At 38.1% G+C, this 22,666-nt stretch overlaps 1 protein-coding gene across 1 annotated transcript in view; it reads right to left on the reverse strand.

Moving 5' to 3' along the window:
* Positions 1-22,666, reverse strand: part of Efcab3 (EF-hand calcium binding domain 3) — a 362,829-nt gene that overhangs the window by 101,632 nt on the left and 238,531 nt on the right. Inside the window, exons 115-126 of the mRNA XM_087909544.1 lie at positions 21,481-21,537; positions 16,766-16,870; positions 15,553-15,603; positions 14,661-14,765; positions 11,706-11,759; positions 10,684-10,788; positions 9,256-9,309; positions 8,603-8,707; positions 4,586-4,639; positions 2,962-3,066; positions 1,921-1,974; positions 994-1,098 (exon numbers count right to left, since the gene is read on the reverse strand). Coding sequence (XP_087765670.1) covers positions 994-1,098; positions 1,921-1,974; positions 2,962-3,066; positions 4,586-4,639; positions 8,603-8,707; positions 9,256-9,309; positions 10,684-10,788; positions 11,706-11,759; positions 14,661-14,765; positions 15,553-15,603; positions 16,766-16,870; positions 21,481-21,537 — 954 coding nt within the window. The remainder of the gene's footprint in view (positions 1-993; positions 1,099-1,920; positions 1,975-2,961; positions 3,067-4,585; positions 4,640-8,602; positions 8,708-9,255; positions 9,310-10,683; positions 10,789-11,705; positions 11,760-14,660; positions 14,766-15,552; positions 15,604-16,765; positions 16,871-21,480; positions 21,538-22,666) is intronic.

The following is a 22,666-nucleotide window of genomic DNA, read 5'->3' on the forward strand; positions in this document are numbered from 1 at the left end:
TCTAAAATTTAATTCTAGATGCTTACGTTATATTTTTTAGGTATTTTTAGCACCAAGTAGATGTAACATCCCCCATCCCTTTTATTCTATTTAGTTTTGTACATGGTGGTTGTTTGAATGAGATTGGCTCCCATTGGTTCATATGTGTGAATGCTTGGTCCCCAGTTGGTGAAACTGTTTGGGAAGGATTAGGAGGTGTGGCCCCGTTGGAGGAAATATGTCACTGGAGGTAGGCGTCGAGGTTTCAAGAGACTGCCACCATTTCCAGTGTGCTTTTTGGATCCATTTAGATATCATCAGAACAAAGTTACTGGAAGATTTTAAAGAAGTTATTCTGAAAATTATCTGGTACTGGCGACACAAACCAGTGGTAAAGAGAACCCAACCAGCATGTGTCAGGCCCTAGGTCCAATCTCTAGCACCACAAAACATGAAAACAAAATGGAAGAAACTGTTTAAGCCTCTGTTCCTTGTTGGAATGATGGCTAGTGGTAGAGAATTGACTATTTTTTCCAGTTACCATTATCTGTCTAGTTGTATTTTTCATATCTTCAATCAATATTGGCAAATTATTTTCCATTGGGAAAAATTCTCATTTATTATTGTATTTTAAATCCAAAGCTTATAATACACACAATACCTCATTGTAGTGGTATAATTCTCAGTGTCCACAGTTATATATATTTTAAAATCCCCGTGCTTCTCTCTCTAGCCATTGCTTTTCTAATTTAGGTCAGGTAAAGCATTCACAGCAGGCATTTTTTTAAACATTCCTAGTAGGTAAGTTCCTTTGCAATCACACAATATCCAGTGTGGCTACCACCATGTGGAGGACACTTGCTAGACTTGAACTAATGAAGACAGTATATGTTTTTATCTGGATTCTGTTGCAAACCTTTCAAAACATCCTCTTGACATCAAATCAATGCCATCTAAAGATGCTGTTAAACCTATGGTGTCCCCCCAAAAACATGCTTTAGCCTATAAACTTACCATCAACTGGCAGGTCTTCTACAAAATCTTCATATTCGTTCTGTGAGAGATCGAGCCCCATGGTTTCCAGAAATGGGCTCAAGTTATTCACATCAACTCTTCCTCCTTAGGAGAGACAAAGCATTAAAAAGATATCAAAATGTGAAAAGCCCTTATTAATTAATTTAGGTGGGCTATGGTCATCATTTTTATTCATGAGTGCAGCAGAAATAATAAAAACCCAGAGGCAGATATTGGGGTTCAAACTGAAGATCAGAAAAACAAAATATTCAAGCTACTAAAGAAGTCTTATCTCTACCAAGGCTGGGCAGCTGCAGACTGAGCTCTGAGCCTTTGTCTCCTCCCATTTTACATTCTCTTTTAGTTCTGGAATTAAAGTCATATGACTCCCTAGTACTGGGATTAAAGGCTGTGAGCCACCACCACCTGGATCTGTTTCTGCATTGATCTTATGTAGCCCAGGGTGGCCTTGAACTCACAGAGATCCATCTGCCTCTTTCTCCCAGATCCTGGGATTAAAGGTGTGTGACATCCCTGCCTGGCCTCTAGTGGCTTAGTTTTACCCTCTGAACTTCAGGCAAGCTTTATTTAATAAAATATAAATAAAATATTACTATACACGAGGACCTAAGATTCAGGAAGACTTAGTCACAGGTGTAAAACAACATTGAAACTAGATGTAGTATCTCCTTCTCTGATGGCAGCATCTTTTGTTTATATTGAATACTATGCAATTCTAAATGGGTCTAGATAAATTCCCAGGGAATTGTAGCATAATAACCCAACATGTTATGTTGGGAAATATAATCTAAAATATAAACCTGAGAAAATACATTCATGATATTTCTATTTAATAGAGATGAACTTGTGTACATGAACAGTATTGGAATCATATATATTTATCCTCCCATGATGCTTTGCACTCACTTTTAAGGTGCTTTATACCATCCAATATCCTTTTCTTATATACTTTTCCTGAAGCTGTAAGAAAAAAGCACAACCAAGGTCAGAAAACATTAATAAGGAGGATTGCTTAAATCAACAACCAATGAATATAATTCTTAAAATTCCATGATTCAAAAAGATCAGTTTCTAATGGTTTCCTTCTAGATTTATTTGTATTCTCTCGATGTAATGGAGTTTGTTTGGAGAAGGACTTTATTTATTTTTCAATTTGAAAACACCCCTGCATTTTATGTATGTGGGTGTTTTGGGGGTACATATGTATAGTATTTGTATGCCTGTGACTGGGGAAGCCAGAAGAAGACATTGGAGCCCCTGGGATTGGAGTTACAGGTAGTTGTGAGCCATCCTCTAGGTGTTGGGAATTGCACTTGTGTCCTCTGCAAGAGAGGAGAGTTCTCTTAACCCCTGAGCCATCTCTCCAGCCTTTTGAGAAAGACTTTCATGACGCAAATCTATTCACTCACGCATGAAAAACATTGACCACTGGCTGTAAACTTGGAAACACATAATCCATTTGATTTGGTTTTAAATTTCTGATTAGCCTCACTTTCCCCCCCCCCTTTTTGTGCTTTTCTTTGTACTTTCTGGCATGTTAGCACAAACAAGGACAACACACGGACCATGCTGGGAGGAAAATGAGTGGAACAGCTTTCGTTTACCATATTGAGAAGTAAATGATTCAGATATTCTTTTGCCAAAAATATTCTGGAAGTTCTAAGAAACGATTTTAAAGTCCTGGTCACATGAAGATGGGAGAGAAAAGTAGAAGGATATTTAAGGGAGGCGTTGGAGGGAAGGGAATGGGGATGGAGTTGATAAACACATAGTATGTGCACATATGAATACTAAATAAAACAATAAGAAATAGAAAAATCATGGTAGCAATTTGCTACCATCTTAGAAAAATTTCACAATAAAGTACTCAAAAACCTTCTGATGAATATATATATATATATATATCAATCCTTACCAATACATATCAATACATATCCATATGCTTACCATCAAGTGGAAGATTTCTCATCAGACGCAAATACTCTTTGTCTGTGAACTCAATCTTCATGTCTTTCAGAGTATCCTCGAGGTCATTAATATCTGTTGGCTCTCCTAAAGAAGACACAAATGGTGACATGAAAGGAATTTGACAACTAAAAGCAGTGGTTCTTGACCCTGTAAAGTTAGGAAATTCATGAACCTTAACTATGTCTACAGATGAGCATAAAAGGAGTAATAACTGAGAGCATTCTTGTATGAAGTAAAATTTACATATTTACTCCAGGAGTTTGAAATGATCATATTTGGAACTATAAGTTATGATGCACATAAATTTCATGTAGAAAGGCACACACAGTGCACATCTTATATTAGTTAACTATTAAGTAATAGAATTTACCAAAAAATGCATTTGGTAAATGCTTGTGAGAAAGTGTTTCAAAAGTGGACTTGGGTTCTGTTATTCTAATAGCAAAGCTAGAAAGACACGTATCAAGAAAGAAAACTACAACTCGCTACCTCTGACAAACACAGAAACAAAATTTAACAAACCAAATTTTAACTAAATATTAACACACCAAATTTAAGCTTAAAAAACAAATTCTCACCATAATAAGGTGATGATGGTTCAACATGCAAAAGCAATACATAAGTTATGCCATATGAGAATGAAAGACAAAGACCATATGCTCATTTAATAGGTGCAGAACAATCAGTCAGTTCAATGACTTTTCATATTAAAACAGACATGAACTATGCACAAAATTAGGAAAAGCAATCTAGAATTCATGTGATAGTTTGAATGTGTCTTGTAAAAGTTCCTATATCAGAAATAATCCAGAAAATTCTGATGTTAATGGTCCTTACAGAAGAAGATTTTAGGAAGCAAGACTAGATGGGATCATGAGTGAGATGACAGAGTCCCCATATGTGTGAGGAATTTCATAGAATTCTCGTGGAAAGGGGCTGGGAATACGGCTCAGTGGGTAAAGTGCTTGCTGTACAAGATGAGGACCTGAGTTCGGATCCTCAGCATTCAACAAGGATCAGCACTAGTGAAGGAGAAATGGGCAACCCTGATAGCGTCTTCTGTGACTCTGGTTGGAGAGAAACCAAAAGGAAGAATTAAGACTAAAAAGTTCTCATACTGTTAAAAAAACGTGCTGTCACTATTGCAGAACACCATCAAATGAATCCGAATCATGAAAAACTAAACATGGCTAGAGTCTTTCATGGCTAGATAAACAATAAAAATGTGAGGACACGTGTTGTCATGTAGAATAAGCAACAGATTTAGAAATATAAAAATTAAAACATAATCTTATCTATAACAAAGGTTATGTACTTATAAGGAACATACTTCAAATAACCTAATGCTCATACAATTTCCCAGAAAATTTTAATGTTGTTGATGACCCACCCCCAAAAATCCATCTGTAAATAGTCACTGTTTAATTTTTGAAATATCTCAAGTTTTGACAAATGTCTGTTGTAAAAGCATAGGTGATTCAAAGGCAGTAGATGAAAAATGTTTAATTAACAAAAGGCTCAGGTGGTTAAATTAGCAAGAAGAGGACTAGACAGCAGGAGTAACAGTGAAGCAGCGGAAAGAATTAAGCACTTTCACACTTACCTAAAACCGCTCTCAGCTCTTCCATTAAATTATTCAGTTTCACTTTCCCTTCAGCTATAAGGCAGGAAAAGTTCAGATATAGATAAAACCAAACTGAGAAAAAGGTAAAAACATCCAATCCTTATGAAGTACAGTCTTAATGGAACTGTCCTTCTATAATGTGCAAGTTTGGACTTACTGGATAGTGCCCCTCACAGGAGTAAGAACTAAGATTGTTCGGACTGTATTCTCTTGTAGATAAGATCTCTCAAGTTTTCTGGATTCATTTGGTTTCTAATTCCACATTTCTTTTGGAAATGCTGATCACACATTCTGACATACACTGAAAACCACTGCTAGTAGCATGATGTCACTTTTTATAATTAGAGATGACAGCAAATGAACTCGGAAAAGAAACTACCAAGAACACAGTGTGTGATAAACCAAAGCGTTTCCATCTGGCCTGAATGAAAACTGCCATAGCAGGATCAGAAAGATGAGTCACTGCGGATGATTGGGGTTTGCACGTTTTACCTTCTAATGGTCTTCGGACTCTGTTTTGTTTGGGCCTGAGAACACAGCAGGGTGGGGGGGAAATCCTGAGTCCATGAAGCTTACATTAATTTGTTTTCATCATGGCTTTACCACTAAGACAGAAATGCAGACTGGGATACATTCTGGCATTTAACAGATAATTGAGACAAAGAAACCTGTATCAATAAATATATGCATTCATGGATAACATGAATAAATTAATTGAATAATTTATGAAAATGTTTTGCGCTGTGCCTGGAATACTGCTAAACTAAGTTATGAGGGGGTCTTTGAAAGTTTTAAACTTTAAATGAGCATATATTAACTTTACAAAACAATAGGATTCATTTTGACATTTTATATGTATATAATATACTTTGATCATATTTACTCCTCTATTACTCTCTTAATTTAAAAGGAGCTTTTTTTTTTTTTAAAAAAATAACAAGTATGGGTGTTTTGCCTGCATGCATGTCTGTGCACCACACTGCATGCCTGGGGCCTGCAGAGGCCAGAAGAGGGCACGGCATTGCCTGGAACTGGAGTTACAAATAACTGTCAATCAACAGGTTGGTGTGGGAATAGAACCTGGGTCTTTTCCAGTCCCTTGAGGAGGTTATGAGGAATAAAAAGGCCATATTTATGTCTACACTAAATTGTCCTGGTTATTTTATGCAGAATGAATTTAAGGCAACAATGTAGTTATTAGATCATTCTGGAGGCTGTGCTCATAGTTTCAGCCAAATGACAAGGGTCTGGATTAAGGGTAGAATAATAAAGACAGAAATTTGTTCTTGTGGGCAACACGAAGGAGCAGGAACAGCTAAATATGCTGATTACTGAGTGGTTGTGAGAGGTTATGGTGGCATGGAAGTAGAAAAAAGAATCAAGAATTAAGAGTGAGTAAGTTTACTTTTTACATGCTCTTTAGATTGTTAATCAAAACTCTGCATTAAAGGGATTTGTTTATACAGGAAAAGGTCTCTTATCAGCCAGATGGTCTGACCTTTATTTTTACTTCCCTGTATGTGTGTGTATGTGGCATGTGGGCATGAATTCACAGTTGCTTGTGTATGTGCAAGTGACATGCATGTGTAAATAAGTAGAGGTCAGAGGTCACTCTCCAGTGGCATTCCTTAGAAGATGTTTACCTTGCTCTTTTGTAGACAGGGTCTTTCACCAAACACAAGACTTGAAAATTAGGATAGGGTAGTTGACCAGAGAGTCCCAGACACCCTACCTGTCTGTCTCTCTGCTGCTTGTGCACCACAGTGCCTATTTAGGTTTTTTTTTTAATGTGGATTATGGAGATTGAATTTAGATCCTCATTCTTGTACGGGAAGAAAGCAATGACTGAACTATCTATCCCCATTTATTTTTAATTCTTACACTCAGATTGTTGCTCACTGCATGGTGAACTCTCATGGCTTGTAAGCTACAGTTTTCTAATACAATATTTTTATAAATTCTTTGAGGATTTAATATTGATACAATATATGTAGATCATATTAACCCCTTACTTGTTCTTCCAGCTTCTCTGAATTCACTCCCACCCCTTTCAAGTTCATACCCTTAAAAAAATAACTCACTGAGGCTAATCTGTGCTGCCCATACATGAATGGTTGGCCTAGCATGGTTGGGCCATACCATTACAACTGACTCTTCTTTCCCTAGAATCCATCCACTATCAATAGCTCCTTAGCTCCAAACCCATCCCCTCCATGCTGGAGTAAACTGGAGTTGACTGTCCTGATCATGAGAAGGCAGCCGGGGCTGCTGTGAGTTCATGAATAAATGCTGCACTTGTAATAAACTAGTGCCTTTGCATGTGTGATGGCCGTCCTCGACGGTCAACTCGACTGCATCTGGAATGAACCCAAATGACTGGGCACACTTCTAATCTGAATCTTTGAGGTAGGAAGACACATCTTTAATCTGGGTCACACCTTCTGCTGACACCCATATAAAGAACATGGAAGAAGGAAACTTGCTTTCTTTGCCTTCTTGCTCTCTCTAACCAGTCCTTTACTTCACTAACATTAGAGTCTACTTCTTCAGGATTCCAGCATATACTGAAGAGCAGCTGAGACATCCAGCCTCATGCACTGAACAACTACTGGATTCATTGGTAGACAGCTTGGACCAACTCCACAGTCTGTGAACCATTTATACCACACACACACACACACACACACACACACACACACACACACACACACGTATGTATATGTATATATATGTCTATATACATACATGTCTATACACACATATATTCATTCTCTAAGTTCTGTTTCTTTAGAGAACCCTGGCTAATACATATTCATACAGATTGAACTGTTGAGTTCATTTCTAGACTTGCTGGTCAGTAGTTCTACGTGTCACTAAATTGACATTTTTAACCATTATATAAACTGACAAAGTGAAAAATGGAAAAGGGAATTTTTCCTGTGGAAAAATTGAAGGTTTATAAAGTTTGGTTAAAGGTAAATTGCTAAAAAGTTGTATTGAATTTGGGATGGCTAATTCTAAGGAAACGGGAGAAGGAAAACTCAGGCAGATACTGATTGCAAGTTTCTGGCAAACGTTAAAAAAAGTACATTGTTCTTAAAAGTAAGGGAAATTTGGAATGATAAAAAGTATAACTATATAAGAGGTCCTCCAAAGAATATGTCTGCATTAAATTAATGTGACCTTGGATCCATTTATTTTCACTGAAATAAAATTTTATGAGATTATCACATCAACTATTTGTCTCAGTCACTAATAAAAACTTTACTCCCCTAGACTGAAACCCATAAGTCTGAAACCCAGGTTTAAGGTAAAAGAGGTGACATTTTAAGCCTAATGCAATAAGTAAGTGACTTAATCCAGGAGAAACAGGGTTGTGGAAAAGCAGTAGACTAGGGTTAGAACCGTTCATTACTGTAACTATGACAGTGTTGAAATTGTCTTTATGATAAGCAACACTAAGAACTCTGAACATACTAATTTATGTAACACTCTGTGGTACAGCTCTGAAATGTTCTATTCTGTTCTATACAATTCCTTTAAGAACACTTAACCCGCTGGTTTGGGGAAAGAAACAGCTGAACCTCGGCAAAGGCAGAAAGGGAAATCATTCTGGGAATTTACACACCTGGGAATACAGGGTGGCAATAAAAGCAAGAAGCATTAAAGGTGCCAGAGTCGTGCATTTGGATTTGGCTATGGGGACACTGCAGTGTGCTAGGGTGCAGAAGCTTTCAACAGAGCTGCTGGTTGTTGGGACATGTAAGGAGAAGCAGCCAGACTGATGTTCCTGCAAACCCTTTATTCTGGTTTCTACTCCCTGATCGTTCTCTGGCTTAAAGTCTCGGCTTTGTCTTGTGTAGTGTTTGGTATCCATGTGGAAGAAACTGGATTTTAGATTCCTGGCAATAAAGTTAAAGTCTGGCTGGAGAAATTCTTGTTTTCAAGACTAGGGAATGCATACTCTTCCCTGCCCCCGGAGGCCCCAGCACTCACTGTTCTCTGGTAGTCGTTTTGTCAGCTCCGTGAATTCTTCCTCTGTGATCTGGATCCCCATGTTTTCTAAAAATGTATCCAGGCTGTCGACATCAACACTGCCTTCTGAGTTGGGGACAGGAAGCAAATTGAGTGACACAGAACAATTCTACTGGACTATACAGCTATGCTGTTGTAGTGTCTTCTCTTTAACGATGCTCACCCATTTTATTATAATTTAAAAAACCCCACTCATTTCTTGATATTATTGTTCTGATTTCAAGATAAACACCAAACTTTCAGTGTCGCTCAGTGAGTGGGAGGGTAAAATTCTCTCAATTCTCCTGCTGGGCACGAGCCTACAGAGCAAAACCACCTTAAAGAATCAATGAAAAGTCAGAGGTAAAGCTGACTGACATGTAGAACAAGAATTATTTTTGTTGTATACTCCTGCAAATGATTGCTCTCTAGTTTTGACCCAAGTCTTTAGGTGAGAGACCACGCCCTTCATTTCTTTTCATTTTCTAGTTAAAACAATTCCCGCTTAGGGCCCAGAACAGGGAAAATCCATGGAAGCCAAACACTTCTAGTGTGGGCAAGTACTTGGCATAAGTGAGGATACAGTAGTTCAAGAAAGAAGGGTGCCTCTTCTCACATCCAAAGAATGGCCTTACCTTCAAGAGACTTCACGCCCTTCTTCAACCTTTTCTGAAAAACTCTTCCATCATCTATAAAATGAAAAAAAAAGGTGTTTTGGGAAAAGATGGCACACAACTCCCACCTCAGAGAAAAGGGAAGTAAAAAATCTTTGCCTAAAGAACATTTTAAATATATACAGATAATACATGAACAAAAATGCTGGGGGTCTCTGTGGCACATGAGTGAAATTCAAATAATAATGAGATGTCTAAAATCTCCCTTTTTCCTGTACTTCAAAGTGAGCCGCTGCACATGGGCATGCAAATTACAACAGCTTCTCCGGAAGGAAACTCAGTCCATAAACAAAATACCTTCTATGCTACAGGTAAGTCTCCAGAGACTTCAGAGACTCCAGGCGGTTAGTGTAGATTTATCTGTAAGAGTATGAAGTTAACGGAAGACACATTTACAGACAGGACACAGGAGTCCATGTATCGTAATTCCGACAGCAGGCCCAATTTTAAAGAAGGACTAGACATAGTTTTCCTTTTGCTTATTTGTATCACCAAGGATTTCTATAGTCAGCACATATATTCACACCATGAAAAGAGTGGTTAATAGATAAGTTAATACAATCACAAATATCCATCAAATAATCAGTCACTTCATGTCTGAAAAGCACAGAGAGCGAATCCATGAAAATTAGAGGCCTTGTCTTTGATCTATGGAATTGAATGGATTTTTTGTTTCCATGATTTCTTTTTAGTTTTATTTTATATCCAAATCCATTTTTTTGGCCTGGGGTTGGGGTGGGTCAATTGGTAAGGTGCTTGCCTTGCAAGCAGTAGAGTCCGAGTTGCATCTCCAGAACCTGTATGATAGCATGGTGGGCTTGCAATTCCAGACGGGGTGGAGACCAAAAGGGTCAGAAAGCTCATGGGCCAGCCCTGCTAGCCATGTGGGTAAACTTCAGACCAGCAAGAGTCTGAGGATGACATCTGAGATTGTCCTCTGGTTTCCACATATGCATGTGCCCATATGTATCCGGCACACATGCACACATATGATTTTAACAATTCAGTCTTTTTCATTTATAAAATCATCTTTTTGATAAAGCACATATTTTACTCCTGCAAAAACATGCAGCTATGTTATTTAGTTCTTCTTGCCCCTCTGCTCTCATTCCTTTTTTGCCCACCTCTACTTTCTTGCCCTCCCTCCCCCATCCTCCCTTCCCTCCCTCCCTGTTCCTCTTTAAAAAACAAATCCAGCATAGCACTTTGGTGCAAACCTATAGCTGAAATTTTGATGATTTTTAGATTAAGATCTAAGTGATGAGATTTTATTTGCATCATCATTAGGTTTTAATAGTTTTCAAGCATTTTTGGTGTGTTTGGGAATCTCTTTACATAGACACAAAACCAAACTATCTAACAAGCCCCGGTGGTACCCATGACACTTACCATCAACTGGCAACATATTCAGCAGACTTGAGTGTTGGTTAGGATTGAGTTCAATACCGAGGTTTTCCAAAACAGCTTTAAGTCTATTTGTATCAACTTTATCTCCTTTGAAAGAAAAAAAAAACTTGTTGGTGATCATTTTAGGGTCTGAAATGATGAAAATGCTGGTCTGCACAATGTTACCTTTACAGTCACCTCCTCACACATTTCCTAGTAACATATATCTTGATTTTTGATAAAAAAAGGAGCATGGTCTCCTAAGCCTGTTGGCAAAAAGACAACTCAACCCTGAAGAAAATCAGAATCTATAAAGGGCCACTGAGTCAGGCTTACCTAGTCACCCCGAATGCTGCAAGATGTGATTATGACTAGAGCAGCTCAATTCATGTTAATCCTCTGAAGTATTGCTATTATTATTATTATTTGGGTATTTGCCTAGATTCTAAAGAAGAGCCAATTAACTTAAAAGCTCACAAAGCCTAGAGGTGGGTGAGGCAATGAGGTGTAAGAAGGTGCCGAGTATAAGCCTTGGCAAAGACGGTCAGATGGGAGGGGTGAAAAGAATAAAGAACGGGTATGGAGGCTTGTGCCTGTAATTCCAGCATGTGGGAGGAGGAGGCGCTAAAGTTCGAGACTGCCCTATCACTACACAGTAAGTTCAAGGTCATCCTGGGTTACACAGCAGGGTCTTGTCTCAAAACAATTAAAAAGAAGGGAAGAAGGAAAGGAAGGAAGGAAAGGAAAGGAAGGAAAGGAAGGAGGGAAGGAGGGAGGGAGGGAGGGAGGGAGGGAGGGAGGGAGGGAATAACCTTTCAACTAATGAATAGCTGATCTAAGACCCAGCATTAAAACATTAGTGAAGTATGGCTGAACTCTAATTCAAGATCAAAGGCAGAAGTAAAGTGGATGTAAAAAATTCATTATAAATATTTAAAATAATTATAAACTTATGATGTAATATTGGGGAAGACCAAGCAAAATACAACAACATAATAAAATAAAACATCTTAGTAATGGCCTACCTGTGAAAACTTTTGCTTCATTTATGAACCTTTGAAATTCAGTTTTACGGTTTTCTGTAAGACACAAAACAAATTGGACAGAAACATCACAACGAGACTATGAAAATGGTGTCGAGCTAAGGAGTTAATTGTATTTATTTGCTCAAGAGAAGAAATGGATTCCAGATAGTAACACTGAACAAACATCTGCCTGAGGTGGGACTGGTGTGCCAAGCATAAGGAAACCTTAAGGGCAGTGTAAGATAAATAATCTAAAGTAAGCAAAAAAAGTTTAGCCAGACCATATTAAATGAAGTATACACAGAGAATTTTAGGTTTTGAATGAAATTGTAATAATTACCATTACTTACCAATTAAGCATACATACATATAAATGATCATACCCTAAATGTACTTTGTAACCTGATGTAGTTTTCTGGTGTTTATGAATAGGACCATTGAGAAAACCTCTTTATTTTTATTTATTTATTTTTAATACTTTTATGCATGAATACCATGTATTCTAACAATAGCCAGTTCTACATATCTTAGTTAAAAACCTTAATTTTAAGTTCATTTTAAAATGAAACCAAGTAAAGCAAAATTGTCTCTCGCCTACAGGGAGAAAAGAGGCACAACATTTCTAATAAGCACTTTTAGAAGTACTCAGTATCTTTATTAATCAGGGAAATTCAAATTAAAGCCATTTGGGGGTAGGATGATTAGGAGTCCACATCTGAAAGCAGGGCCTGGGGAGGTCAGCTCGGCAGTGAGGTCTTCCCCTAGTGCAGGTGTGGGTCTGCACTTGCTCCCCAGTATTAATGCTAACCCAAACTGATAACACCGAACGCTGATAATGAGTGAAGACAAACAGAACTCTTAGCACCATTGAGGTGGGAAGATACAGTGTCATGTCCTCAGCAGCTTCACTAGTGATAGTAACATGCGTGAAATATTTCTCTCACTCCACATGCCTTTTGTGGGATGTGGCTGATACGTTCCTCACCCAGAAGCTACATGGAATGTAGCAGGGCCTGGCAACTCCTTAGGCAATAACGTGGTGAAAGCAGTGTGACGTGGCTTTCGAGGTTATGTGACATAAAGAATGCAGTTTCTATCTCCTTGTCTATTAGGATGCTTGAACTTGGATCTCACTGCCCATGCTGTGAGCTCAAACTAGCTGATGCATTAAAACGCCATGGGCATTCAGGTGGAAAGAAACAGACTGTCCCAATCTCAACCCAATGTTTGCCATCAACACTGCACATGAGAGATGAGTCTGCCAATGGCTCCAAAGCCAACTTCAGATGTCACAGACCAGAAAGGAGTCAAACCCACCAAGTCACATCTGACTCTCACCTACAGAATTTGTAATCGCAAAATATAGTTGCTTCGGGCCACTAATTCTTATTGTGTAGTATTAGAAAGAAGAGAGACAGATTTTATAAAAGAATACACACAGTGGCTACACTACATGTTGTCCTGGGTGGGCAGAACTAGTTTGAGAAAAACCAGAGTATCAGCTGCATTTGGGTTGGGTGGAGATGGTTTAGGATAGGGCGCGAGGGAGCTCACGGCTGAGTGGAAATGTTCTGTCTTGGTAGATGTTAAGGTTACAGATGTGAACACTCAGACAAACCCAGCAACCACATTGTATAGGTTTGTATTGGTAATAACATTAAATGTAATAAAAGCTTCATTTGAAAAGCAGAGATCAAGAGACTCAATAAAATCACTCCAATTATAAGTTATTCATAAAGCGTTCCCTTTAAACATGTGGAAAAGGAAGGCAAAGACAGGCTGTGTGAGCAGGACAGAGGTATCTGCAACATTGGTAACACTGCACAAAGTAGTCTGTAAAGCAAGACATAACACTGGAAGTAAAAAAAAAAACCCTTTATAATGATAAGTTGATTGAAATGAAATATGCTATTCTCAATTCACACGTATTAAAATCGTTTAACACAGAAGACGGAAGCGCACACACAGGGTGAGGCAGGATGGCACGTGTCTGAGATCCACATAGGAGGCTGAGAAACTGAACGTACAGCAAAACCACTGCAGCTCACAACACACAGTCGTCTTAGTCCACGCCAACACTACAGGTGGCTTTCACTGCTGCTGTGTGGTGTGACCACACAGAGGGTGCTGAGCGCCTCTGTGTGCTCACAACCAAGGCTGCTATGAAGCTGCCCAGTGCAGTGGGGATGAGCACTCAGGATACCTCAGATTCCTTCTGTGTTTAATTTTGAATTAAGTTTTGGCCGTCTAGCTTTCGGGAATCTTTTAATGTTGTCATTTTTTACAGCTCCCACTCGTTTACAGCACTTCTAATAGGTCATGACCCGTAGTTTAGGAAGCTGTAGTTCATGCTGTCTACCCTAGACTTTCCTCCAAGAGACCCATGTGAAAGAAAGAGACAGACACGTGGGCGCTGAGTTGGAAGGCCGCTATGTGGAGTGGGTTTACTTTAGTTATACTAAAGGACATAAACACTCAGTGCTTCTCCCTTTAAAAAAAAGTGCTCAGGCCATCCACTCAGGAAGATGGCCAAGGGGGTGGATTGAAATCTGAGTAACACTATCAAATCTCCCTACTTTCTCTAGATAAGAAAAGATTTAAGTCAGCCTGTTGCACACCTTTAAATCCCAACACTGAGGAGGCAGAGATAGGTGGATCTCTGCGAATTCGAAACCAGCCTGCTCTACAGAGTGAGACTCTGTCTCAAAAACAAACAGAACAAAACGAAAAAGGTAGAGTAAAAATGAGTTATAATTGGAAGATATGGTGGGAGGGGTGATGTTGCTTAAAATCTTTGTCTAAAATCTGCATGAAGCCGGCCAGAGACAGGCTATGTTCTTTTTTTAGAACCAAGTTTTCAGAACAGCTTTTTTGATGTCAAGTAAGTACTTATTAAAAATACGCTTTTATGATTAGTTTTTGTCCTGAGAGCTCAATAATAGTCAAAATTCTCACCATCAACTTTCAGGTTTTTTATTAGGTCTTCAAGCTCCTTTTGAGAGAGAGTCATCCCTTTATTTTCCAAAACCTTGTCTACTCTACTGGAATCAACCTTTCCTCCTGTGGGGGGGGGGAGAGAGAGAGAGAGAGAGAGGGAGGGAAGGAGGGAGGGAGGGAGGGAGGGAGGGAGGGAGGGAGGGAGAGAGAAGCAAAAGTTAGTGTTCTTCAACTGTGGAGAAAACTTAATTCCTGAGGATTCTGTTTGTTATTTTCATTCAGACAAGCAGGACCGAATGAGGGCTTTGCTACTGGGCCAATGCAGTAGAGAGCTAGAGCTTGTCACTTCCATCTCTGTGAAGAAGATACCCCAGAGAAAGTTGGAAGAGACACAGTGATGCCTCACAAAGTTACATCAACGTTACATACACTCAATGTTTTTAATTAATCTTATTTTGCTCTTGTTGTATTTATAACCAACTTTTAGTATATTAAAGATGCTGGGTTTCAAGTCTAACTTGGAAGCATTTTACTTAAAAGTCAATTCAAGTAAAAATATTAGCATGTTCAGACAGTGTATGGAGCTAGTTGATGTGCTGATAGCATGTTCAGATGGTGTATGGAGCTGGTTGATATGCCAATAGCATGTTCAGATGGTGTATGAATTTGGTTTCATTATTTTCTTCCTCCATTAAAAGTCTAAAAAACCTGCATGAGGGCAGAGACACTCTTTCCAAGTTACATCAGAAGAAACCACTGGGTGAAACATAGGTGGGTGACGAAAAAGCCCACACGTATCTGGCAATCTGAGTTCTAGGTGGCAGGATCCACACTTTAACCACAAGGATATGGTACAAATGGCTAGCACAGGGGCCTCAGATTCACCCACTTGACTAAGAGTCCCTCTTACCTTTAAAAAACTGCATACTGTCCAGCAACCTTCTCATATAGACTTTCCCATCTGCAGGAAAAGATCTGTTCAGATCACAGAAGAGCAATGTGGAGCTTCATGAACCAGTAATTTTAGAGACTTTCCTTTAAATTGTCACGGGCTTTTCTGATTTCCCAATAAGTAATGAAATTATACAGGATGTGTGGAATGTCCTAAGTTCACTAACTTGCTACAACACATCTTTTCCTCCCTTTTATCTCCTTAGTTTCCTATTAGATCACCTTCTACTTTCTTTTTTCTCATGCATGGTGTGGGAGGTCCTTCTGTCTATGTGATGCTTTTATTGGTTAATGAATAAAGAAACTGCCTTGGCCTGTTGATAGGACAGAACTTTGGTAGGTGGGGAAAACTGGACTGAATGCTGGGAGAAGGAAGGCGGAGAGAGAGAGATGCCATGTAGCCCTGCCGGAGACAGATGCCAGAACTTTACCTAGTAAGCCACAGCCATATGGCGATACATAGATTAATGGAGATGGATTAAATTAATATGTAAGAGTTAGCCAATAAGAAGTTAGAGCTAATGGGCCAAGTAGTGATTTAAATATTCAGTTTTTATGTGATTATTTCGGGTCTAAGCTAGCCAGGTGGCTGGAAACCAACAAGCGGCCTCCTCCAACACATATACTCTTGGTTACATGCTAGATGGTTCAATGGAATAAAATTAATAAAAATACAACTGAACTTACCTGAAGATGATATAATTATTGATTTTCAAACTAAGGATTAGAAGGCATTAGTACTCTTAAGACATATAGATTAGCATCCCTTATTCAACTGTTTAGAAGCAGAAGTGCTTTGATTTTTTTTCTGATTTGTGGATATTTGAAGATGCATAATGAGATGCCTTGAGGATGAGGTCCAAATTTAAAATAAAATTCACATTTCATAATTAGTTCACAATCCTATGTTCAGAGTAGTATTATAAAGCATTTAAGTTGTCTAATGTTTGGTTATGATCTATCACATGATACCACTTGTGGTATCACCTTGCTGCTCAAACAGTCTTATATATCAAGTGTTGGATATCTGGACGGAGCTGTGAGATTATTTAAGATGATATGGCATAGGACAATTACTATTTGGCAAGCAAGTAAGCAGAGACAATTTTAGAGGTTTCCACAGTTTAACAATAAGCCTCACTTGGGGTTTTATTCTGAGCGGAGGAGCTTACCATCCACGGGTACACTGTTCATTATTTTGGAAAGTTCTGAGTCTGTAATTTCTATTCCCATGTCTCCAAGAACTTTATCCACATCATGGACATCAATTTCATTTCCTGCAGATACATGACATTTGAGAGAATTATTTAGTTATTACAGATGATAATGACATATTCCATGACAAAGTCAAATTTAATCAACATTTATTCATAAATCCAGTCCTAAAGAAGGTACTAGAAGGAAAACTCCAGTCCAAGGAAGTTAACTACACCTAGAAAAACATATGCAATAGATAATCTCATACCAGCAAAATCCAAAGTAGGAACACACACACACACACACACACACACACACACACACACTGCTGCCGCCGCCACCACCAACAAAATAACAGGAATTAACAATCATTGTTCATTAATATTTTTCAATATCAATGGACTCAATGTATTGATAAAAAGACACAGGCTAACAGAATGGACATGAAAACAGGATCCATCCTTCTGTAGCATACAAGAAATATATCTCAACATCAAAGACAGACATTACCTCAGAGTAAAAGCTTGGAAAAAGATTTTCCAAGCAAATGGACCTATGAAACAAGCTGGTGTTAATATCCTAATATCCATCAAAATAGAGTTCAAATCAAAATTAATCAAAAAAGATAAAGAAGGACATTTCATACTCATCAAAGGAAAAAAAATCTACAAAGACCATGCCTCAATTTTTAACATTTAAGCTCCAAATGCAAGGGTACCTATATGTGTGAAAGTAACATTTAGTAATGTTTAAATCACACATCAAACCCCACACACTAATAGTGGGAGACTTCATCACCCCACTCTCACCAATGGACAGGCTATCCAGACAGAAGCTAAACATAGAAATAATGGAACAGACTTTATGATTCAAGTGGACCTAACAGATATCTACAGAACATTTCACCAAAATACAAAAGAATATATCTTCTTCTCAGCATCCCATGGAACCTTCTCCAAAATTGACCATATTATCAGTCAGAAAGTAGTCTCAAAATATACAAGAAAATTAAAATAACCCCCTGCATCTTATCAGACTACCATGGATTAAAACTGGATTTCAATATCAACAGAATCAACAGAAAGCCTACAAACTCATGGAAACTAAATAACTCTCTAGTAATTTACCACTGGGTCAAGGAAGAAATAAAGAAAGAAAGTTAAAAAAATCTTCCTAGGATTCAATGAAAATGAATGCACAATATAGTCACACTTATGGATCACAATGAAAGTGGTGCTAAGAGGAAAGTTATGGCTCTAAGTGTCTTCATAAAGAGATTAGAGAGATCTCATACTACTGGCCTAACAGCATACCTAAAAGCTCAAGAACAAAAACACATCCAAGAGGAGTGGACAGCAGGAAATAATCAAACTCAGGGCTGAAATCAATAAAATAGAAACAAAGAGAATAATATAAAGAGTCAATGAAAAAAGAGTTGGTTCTTTGAGAAAATCAACAAAACAGACAAATCCTTATCCAAAACTAACTAAAAGGCAGAGAGAAAATAGCCAAATTAACAAAATCAGAAACCAAAAGGGGGACATAACAACAGATACCAAAGAAATCCAAAGAATCATTAGGCCATACTTTAAAAACCTGTATTCCACAAAAATGGAAAATCTAAAAGAAATAGACAATTTTCTTGCTAGATATCACTTACCAAAATTATATCAAGATCAGATAAACAATAAATAGACCTATAACCCCTGTGGAGGCCCAAAAATGTGAGCCTATTCCACCTTGTCTGAAGGTCATAGAGTTTGAGGGTGCTTAAAGTTGTTGACAACAACTGTGGCTACACACCCTGACCTAGGATGTGGTTATTTGGTGTTCTGAACATGAAAATGATCCATAGAGGTAGATTCACTCCACCCTGACTAAAGGTCAGAGAATTCAAGCATACCTCTGTTCCTTCTTTGGAATCAGGAGGTTTGACCTAGGGAGTGGCTGACTTCAAGACACTTGGTCTAGGGTGGGCTCACTGCCTAAACAACAGAATGCCTTTCTCAAGAAATATTGACTTGATGTCTCAAGTATTGGGGCAAGTAACTATTCTAGTTGTCTTTTGTATCATGTTAAAGCAGTCTTTTGCCTTCTTATCCCTTTTTGTATTAGGCTATAAAAATGTATGGAAAATTAAACATGGGTGAACTCAGAACTCAGAAGGCAGAAGAAAAATCCAGCATTCAGTATTCACTTAGTAACCCTCCTGATACTATTCTATGTCTCTATGTTTCTTTCTTATCTCTTTTCCTCCTACCTAATTTTCTGATCCTTATGCCCCTACCCTGGAACGTATGAATCCACTGTGGCTAGGACTGCAACAGAAGTCACCCCAAAAATAAGGTTCCTGACAAACCCCCAAGAAACTAGAAGCAGTCATTAAAGGGCTCCCAACGCCCCCCCCCAAAACCAAACCAAAACAAAACAAAAAAACTCAACCCAGGCATAGATGGGTTTAACTTAGAATTCTACTAGACTTTCAAAAAAGAACTAATACCAATAGTCCTCAAATTATTCTTCAAAATAGAAACAGAAGGAACATTGCTGAATCCATTTTGTGAGGCCACAATCACCCTGATACCCAAACTACACAAGGACTCAACAAAGAATTACAGAACAATTTTCCTCATGAACACTGATGCAAAAACTCTCAATAAATCCAAGGACACATCAAAAATATCATTCACCATTGATGTGGGATTCCCCTCTTATGCTGTTAATATGTTTTATTGCCATTGGTTAATAAAGAAGCTGCTTTTGGCCAATGTCTTAACAGAGTAAAGGCAGGCAGAAAATCCAAACAGATGTACAGAGAGAGTAGACAGAGTCAGAGAGATGCCATGTAACCGCGGAAGGAGACAGCCAGCCAGAACCTTACTGGTAGGCCACAATCCTCATGGTAAAATATAAAATAATAGAAATGGGTTATTTTAAAATGTAAGAGCTAGCTAGAAATATTCTTAAGCTATTATCCAAACAGTATTGCAATTAATATAGTTTCTGTGTGATTATTCTGAGTCTGGACAGCCAGGAAATGAACAAGCAGCCTCCGACTACACACAATGATCAAGTAGTCTCATCCCAGGAATGCAGTGATGGTTCAACATATGAAAATCTGTCAATATAACCCACTATAAAAACAAACTGAAAGAAAAAAACTACATGATCATCTCATTAGATGCTGGAAAGCCTTTGACAAAATTCAATACCCCTTCATGAGTCTTGGAGAGAACAGGGATTCAAGTGACATGCCTAAACATAATAACGGCAATTTATAGCAAGCCTGTAGTCAACATCAAATTTAATGGAGAAAAAACTTAAAGCAATTCCACTAAAGTCAGGGACAAGACAAGGCTGTCTACTCTCTGCATATCTATTCAATATAGTACTCGAAATTCTAGCTAGAGCAATAAGACAACAAAAGGAGATCAAGGGGATACAAATTGGAAAGGAAGAAGTCAAAGTATGGCTATTTGCAGACAGACATATAACAACATACCCAAATGACCCCAAAACATCTGCGAGGGAACTCCTTCTGCAGTTAAACACTTTCAGAGAAGTGGCTGGATACAAATTAGCTCAGAAATAACAGGAGCCTTTCTATACACGAACAGCAAACAGCTGAGATTAAAATAAGGGAAAGAGCACCCTTCACAATAGCCAGATAAAGCAAAGTATCTTGGTGTAACTCTAATCCAGCAAGTGAAAGATATGTAAGCCAACCATTTCAAGTCTTCAATCTATGGATTCAACAAAACTCCCATTAAAATTCCAACACAATTCTTTACAGACATTGAAAGAACAATACTCAACTTCATAGGGAAAAACAGAAAAAAACCTCAGGATAGGTAAAACAACCCCGTACCATAAAAGAACTTTCAGATGCATCACCATCCCTGACTTCCCTCTACTCAAAAGTTTTAAGAGAACAAAATAACTTGCTCCCTGCATGACCTGGGGAGCACCTCTGAAAAGACAGCCATAGAGTTGAAAGATTGCAAGAGCCAGTAGCAGGAGAGGACCAGGGTAAACAGCGTCCTCAGACACGGCAGGACAGCTGTGCTCATCAACCCACAACAGCCGGAGTTGTCTGGACAAGATGAAGCCAATCAACATTCCAGTATGGGAGTGTCATGAGCCCCCACTCCTAGCTGAGGAGCTCTGAACACTGATAGTTGTGGAGAGAGTCAGTTTCTTTAAGGATGAGGACCCTGTTGTCAACCACACTCAGGAACATGGCTGCACCTCAGACTGACTCACAGGACATCCAGTTGGGAGGAGTTAGTGGAAGGAGTAGTAGGTGAATGTGATCAAAATACATTGCATATGTATATAAAGTTAAATATATAAACTTTAAAAACAGAAAAAATTGAAGAAGGCTCTCACCTTTTTGACCTGATATGTTGTCAATTTTTTCTTGTACTTAAATGTTTTTACTTTGACTTGAGCAGTCTTTAAATATAAATTATTATTTCACTGAAGCATACATTTTAACTTCAGAGTTTAAAAAGCCCAAGTTCTCTCTTAAAACCATTAAATCTTAAAACTTATATTAAAAATCCTTACATACGATTGAGTATATTTTTATTACTTGGTGTTTTCTCAAAAATGTCTAATTAGAGAAAAGCAAAATCAGTTTACTATAAAAGAAATTACAGTTGCATCTATTTGCTAACTTTCTTCTTACCTATGATAGACTGTATTTTATCCACCAGTTTTCCCATATCAATTTTCTTATGGCCTCCTAAGAGAAGAGGGGAATAATAGCACAGACTCAGAAAAAGCTGTATCTCTCAAGAGATCCTTTATATTTAAGATTAATTATGTACTAAGTAAACTAATAAAGTAAATCTAACTAAAACGAAGACTTACATTTGATAGTAAATAATGAGCAAAGATATTCTAAAAATGTTTGAACAAAAGGTAAATTGTGAAATAATCTTATCTTCTTATATTTAAGAAAAATCAAGTTATAATTCTAGCCACTCCATAATCTTCAGTACAAAAGTTAACAAATATTGACTTGTGGCAGTGTTGGCGTGTGACCTTCTGGCAAAATTCTATTATTTTGCGCTATCACATCCTTTGAAACTTTGGAACAAAAAATATAAAAAGTGACATTTTTCTTCTCCAATCGTTAACAAAAAGCATGTCACAGACATATTCTAAGTGGCTTTGCTTGGGACTGAGCAGTCCTCCACCTTTACTTATCAAGGTCATGATTTTCTCAGTATTTGCAAAGACCGTCATCTTGTGTTGTCAGCTGCTGACTGAAACGAAGACCCATGTTAAGCTGCAAGGAATTTGGGGTTGGGAGGAGGCAGCAGAAATGACTTGAGTGATCAGGTTAGTGACTCCTCAAACCAACCGGCTGGTATTAGGTTAGTCATTAGCTTGCTGTATCATCTGTACCCATTTTAAGTTAAAATGAATCAAATTAAAATTATAATTACACTTTGCAAAAAAACCACAAGTGTGTAAGTAAAGTCATTTTCCTTCTTTTCTTGTCTCTCTTTAATTATTGTAGTCCTTGGTAACAGGTTGGTACACAGCCTCTAAGAATGCTCATGGCTCTAAGAAGTATGCTATGTGTATTTTCACTATTCACATTTATTATTACTATTACATTAATAACAATAGCAGCAGTTAATGCCATGTGTCTTTCTCTGCCATCCTTCACTGAGCTGGACACAGAAGCAATCTGTTACTGTCGACCGGCTTTTGTGTGGTGCTATGGATTCAAGCTCAGGCTTTCATGTTCCTACAGCAAGTGCTATGCTGTGTGAGCCATCTCTGTAGCTTCTGGGTTTTTTCTTAATTTTAAAAAATTTATTTTGTCTTGTTGGTGGTGGTGCACGCCTTTAATCCCAGCA

Source organism: Myodes glareolus, chromosome 9 (assembly GCF_982192425.1).
Source record: "Myodes glareolus chromosome 9, mMyoGla1.1, whole genome shotgun sequence".
NCBI classification, from domain to species: domain Eukaryota; kingdom Metazoa; phylum Chordata; class Mammalia; order Rodentia; family Cricetidae; genus Myodes; species Myodes glareolus.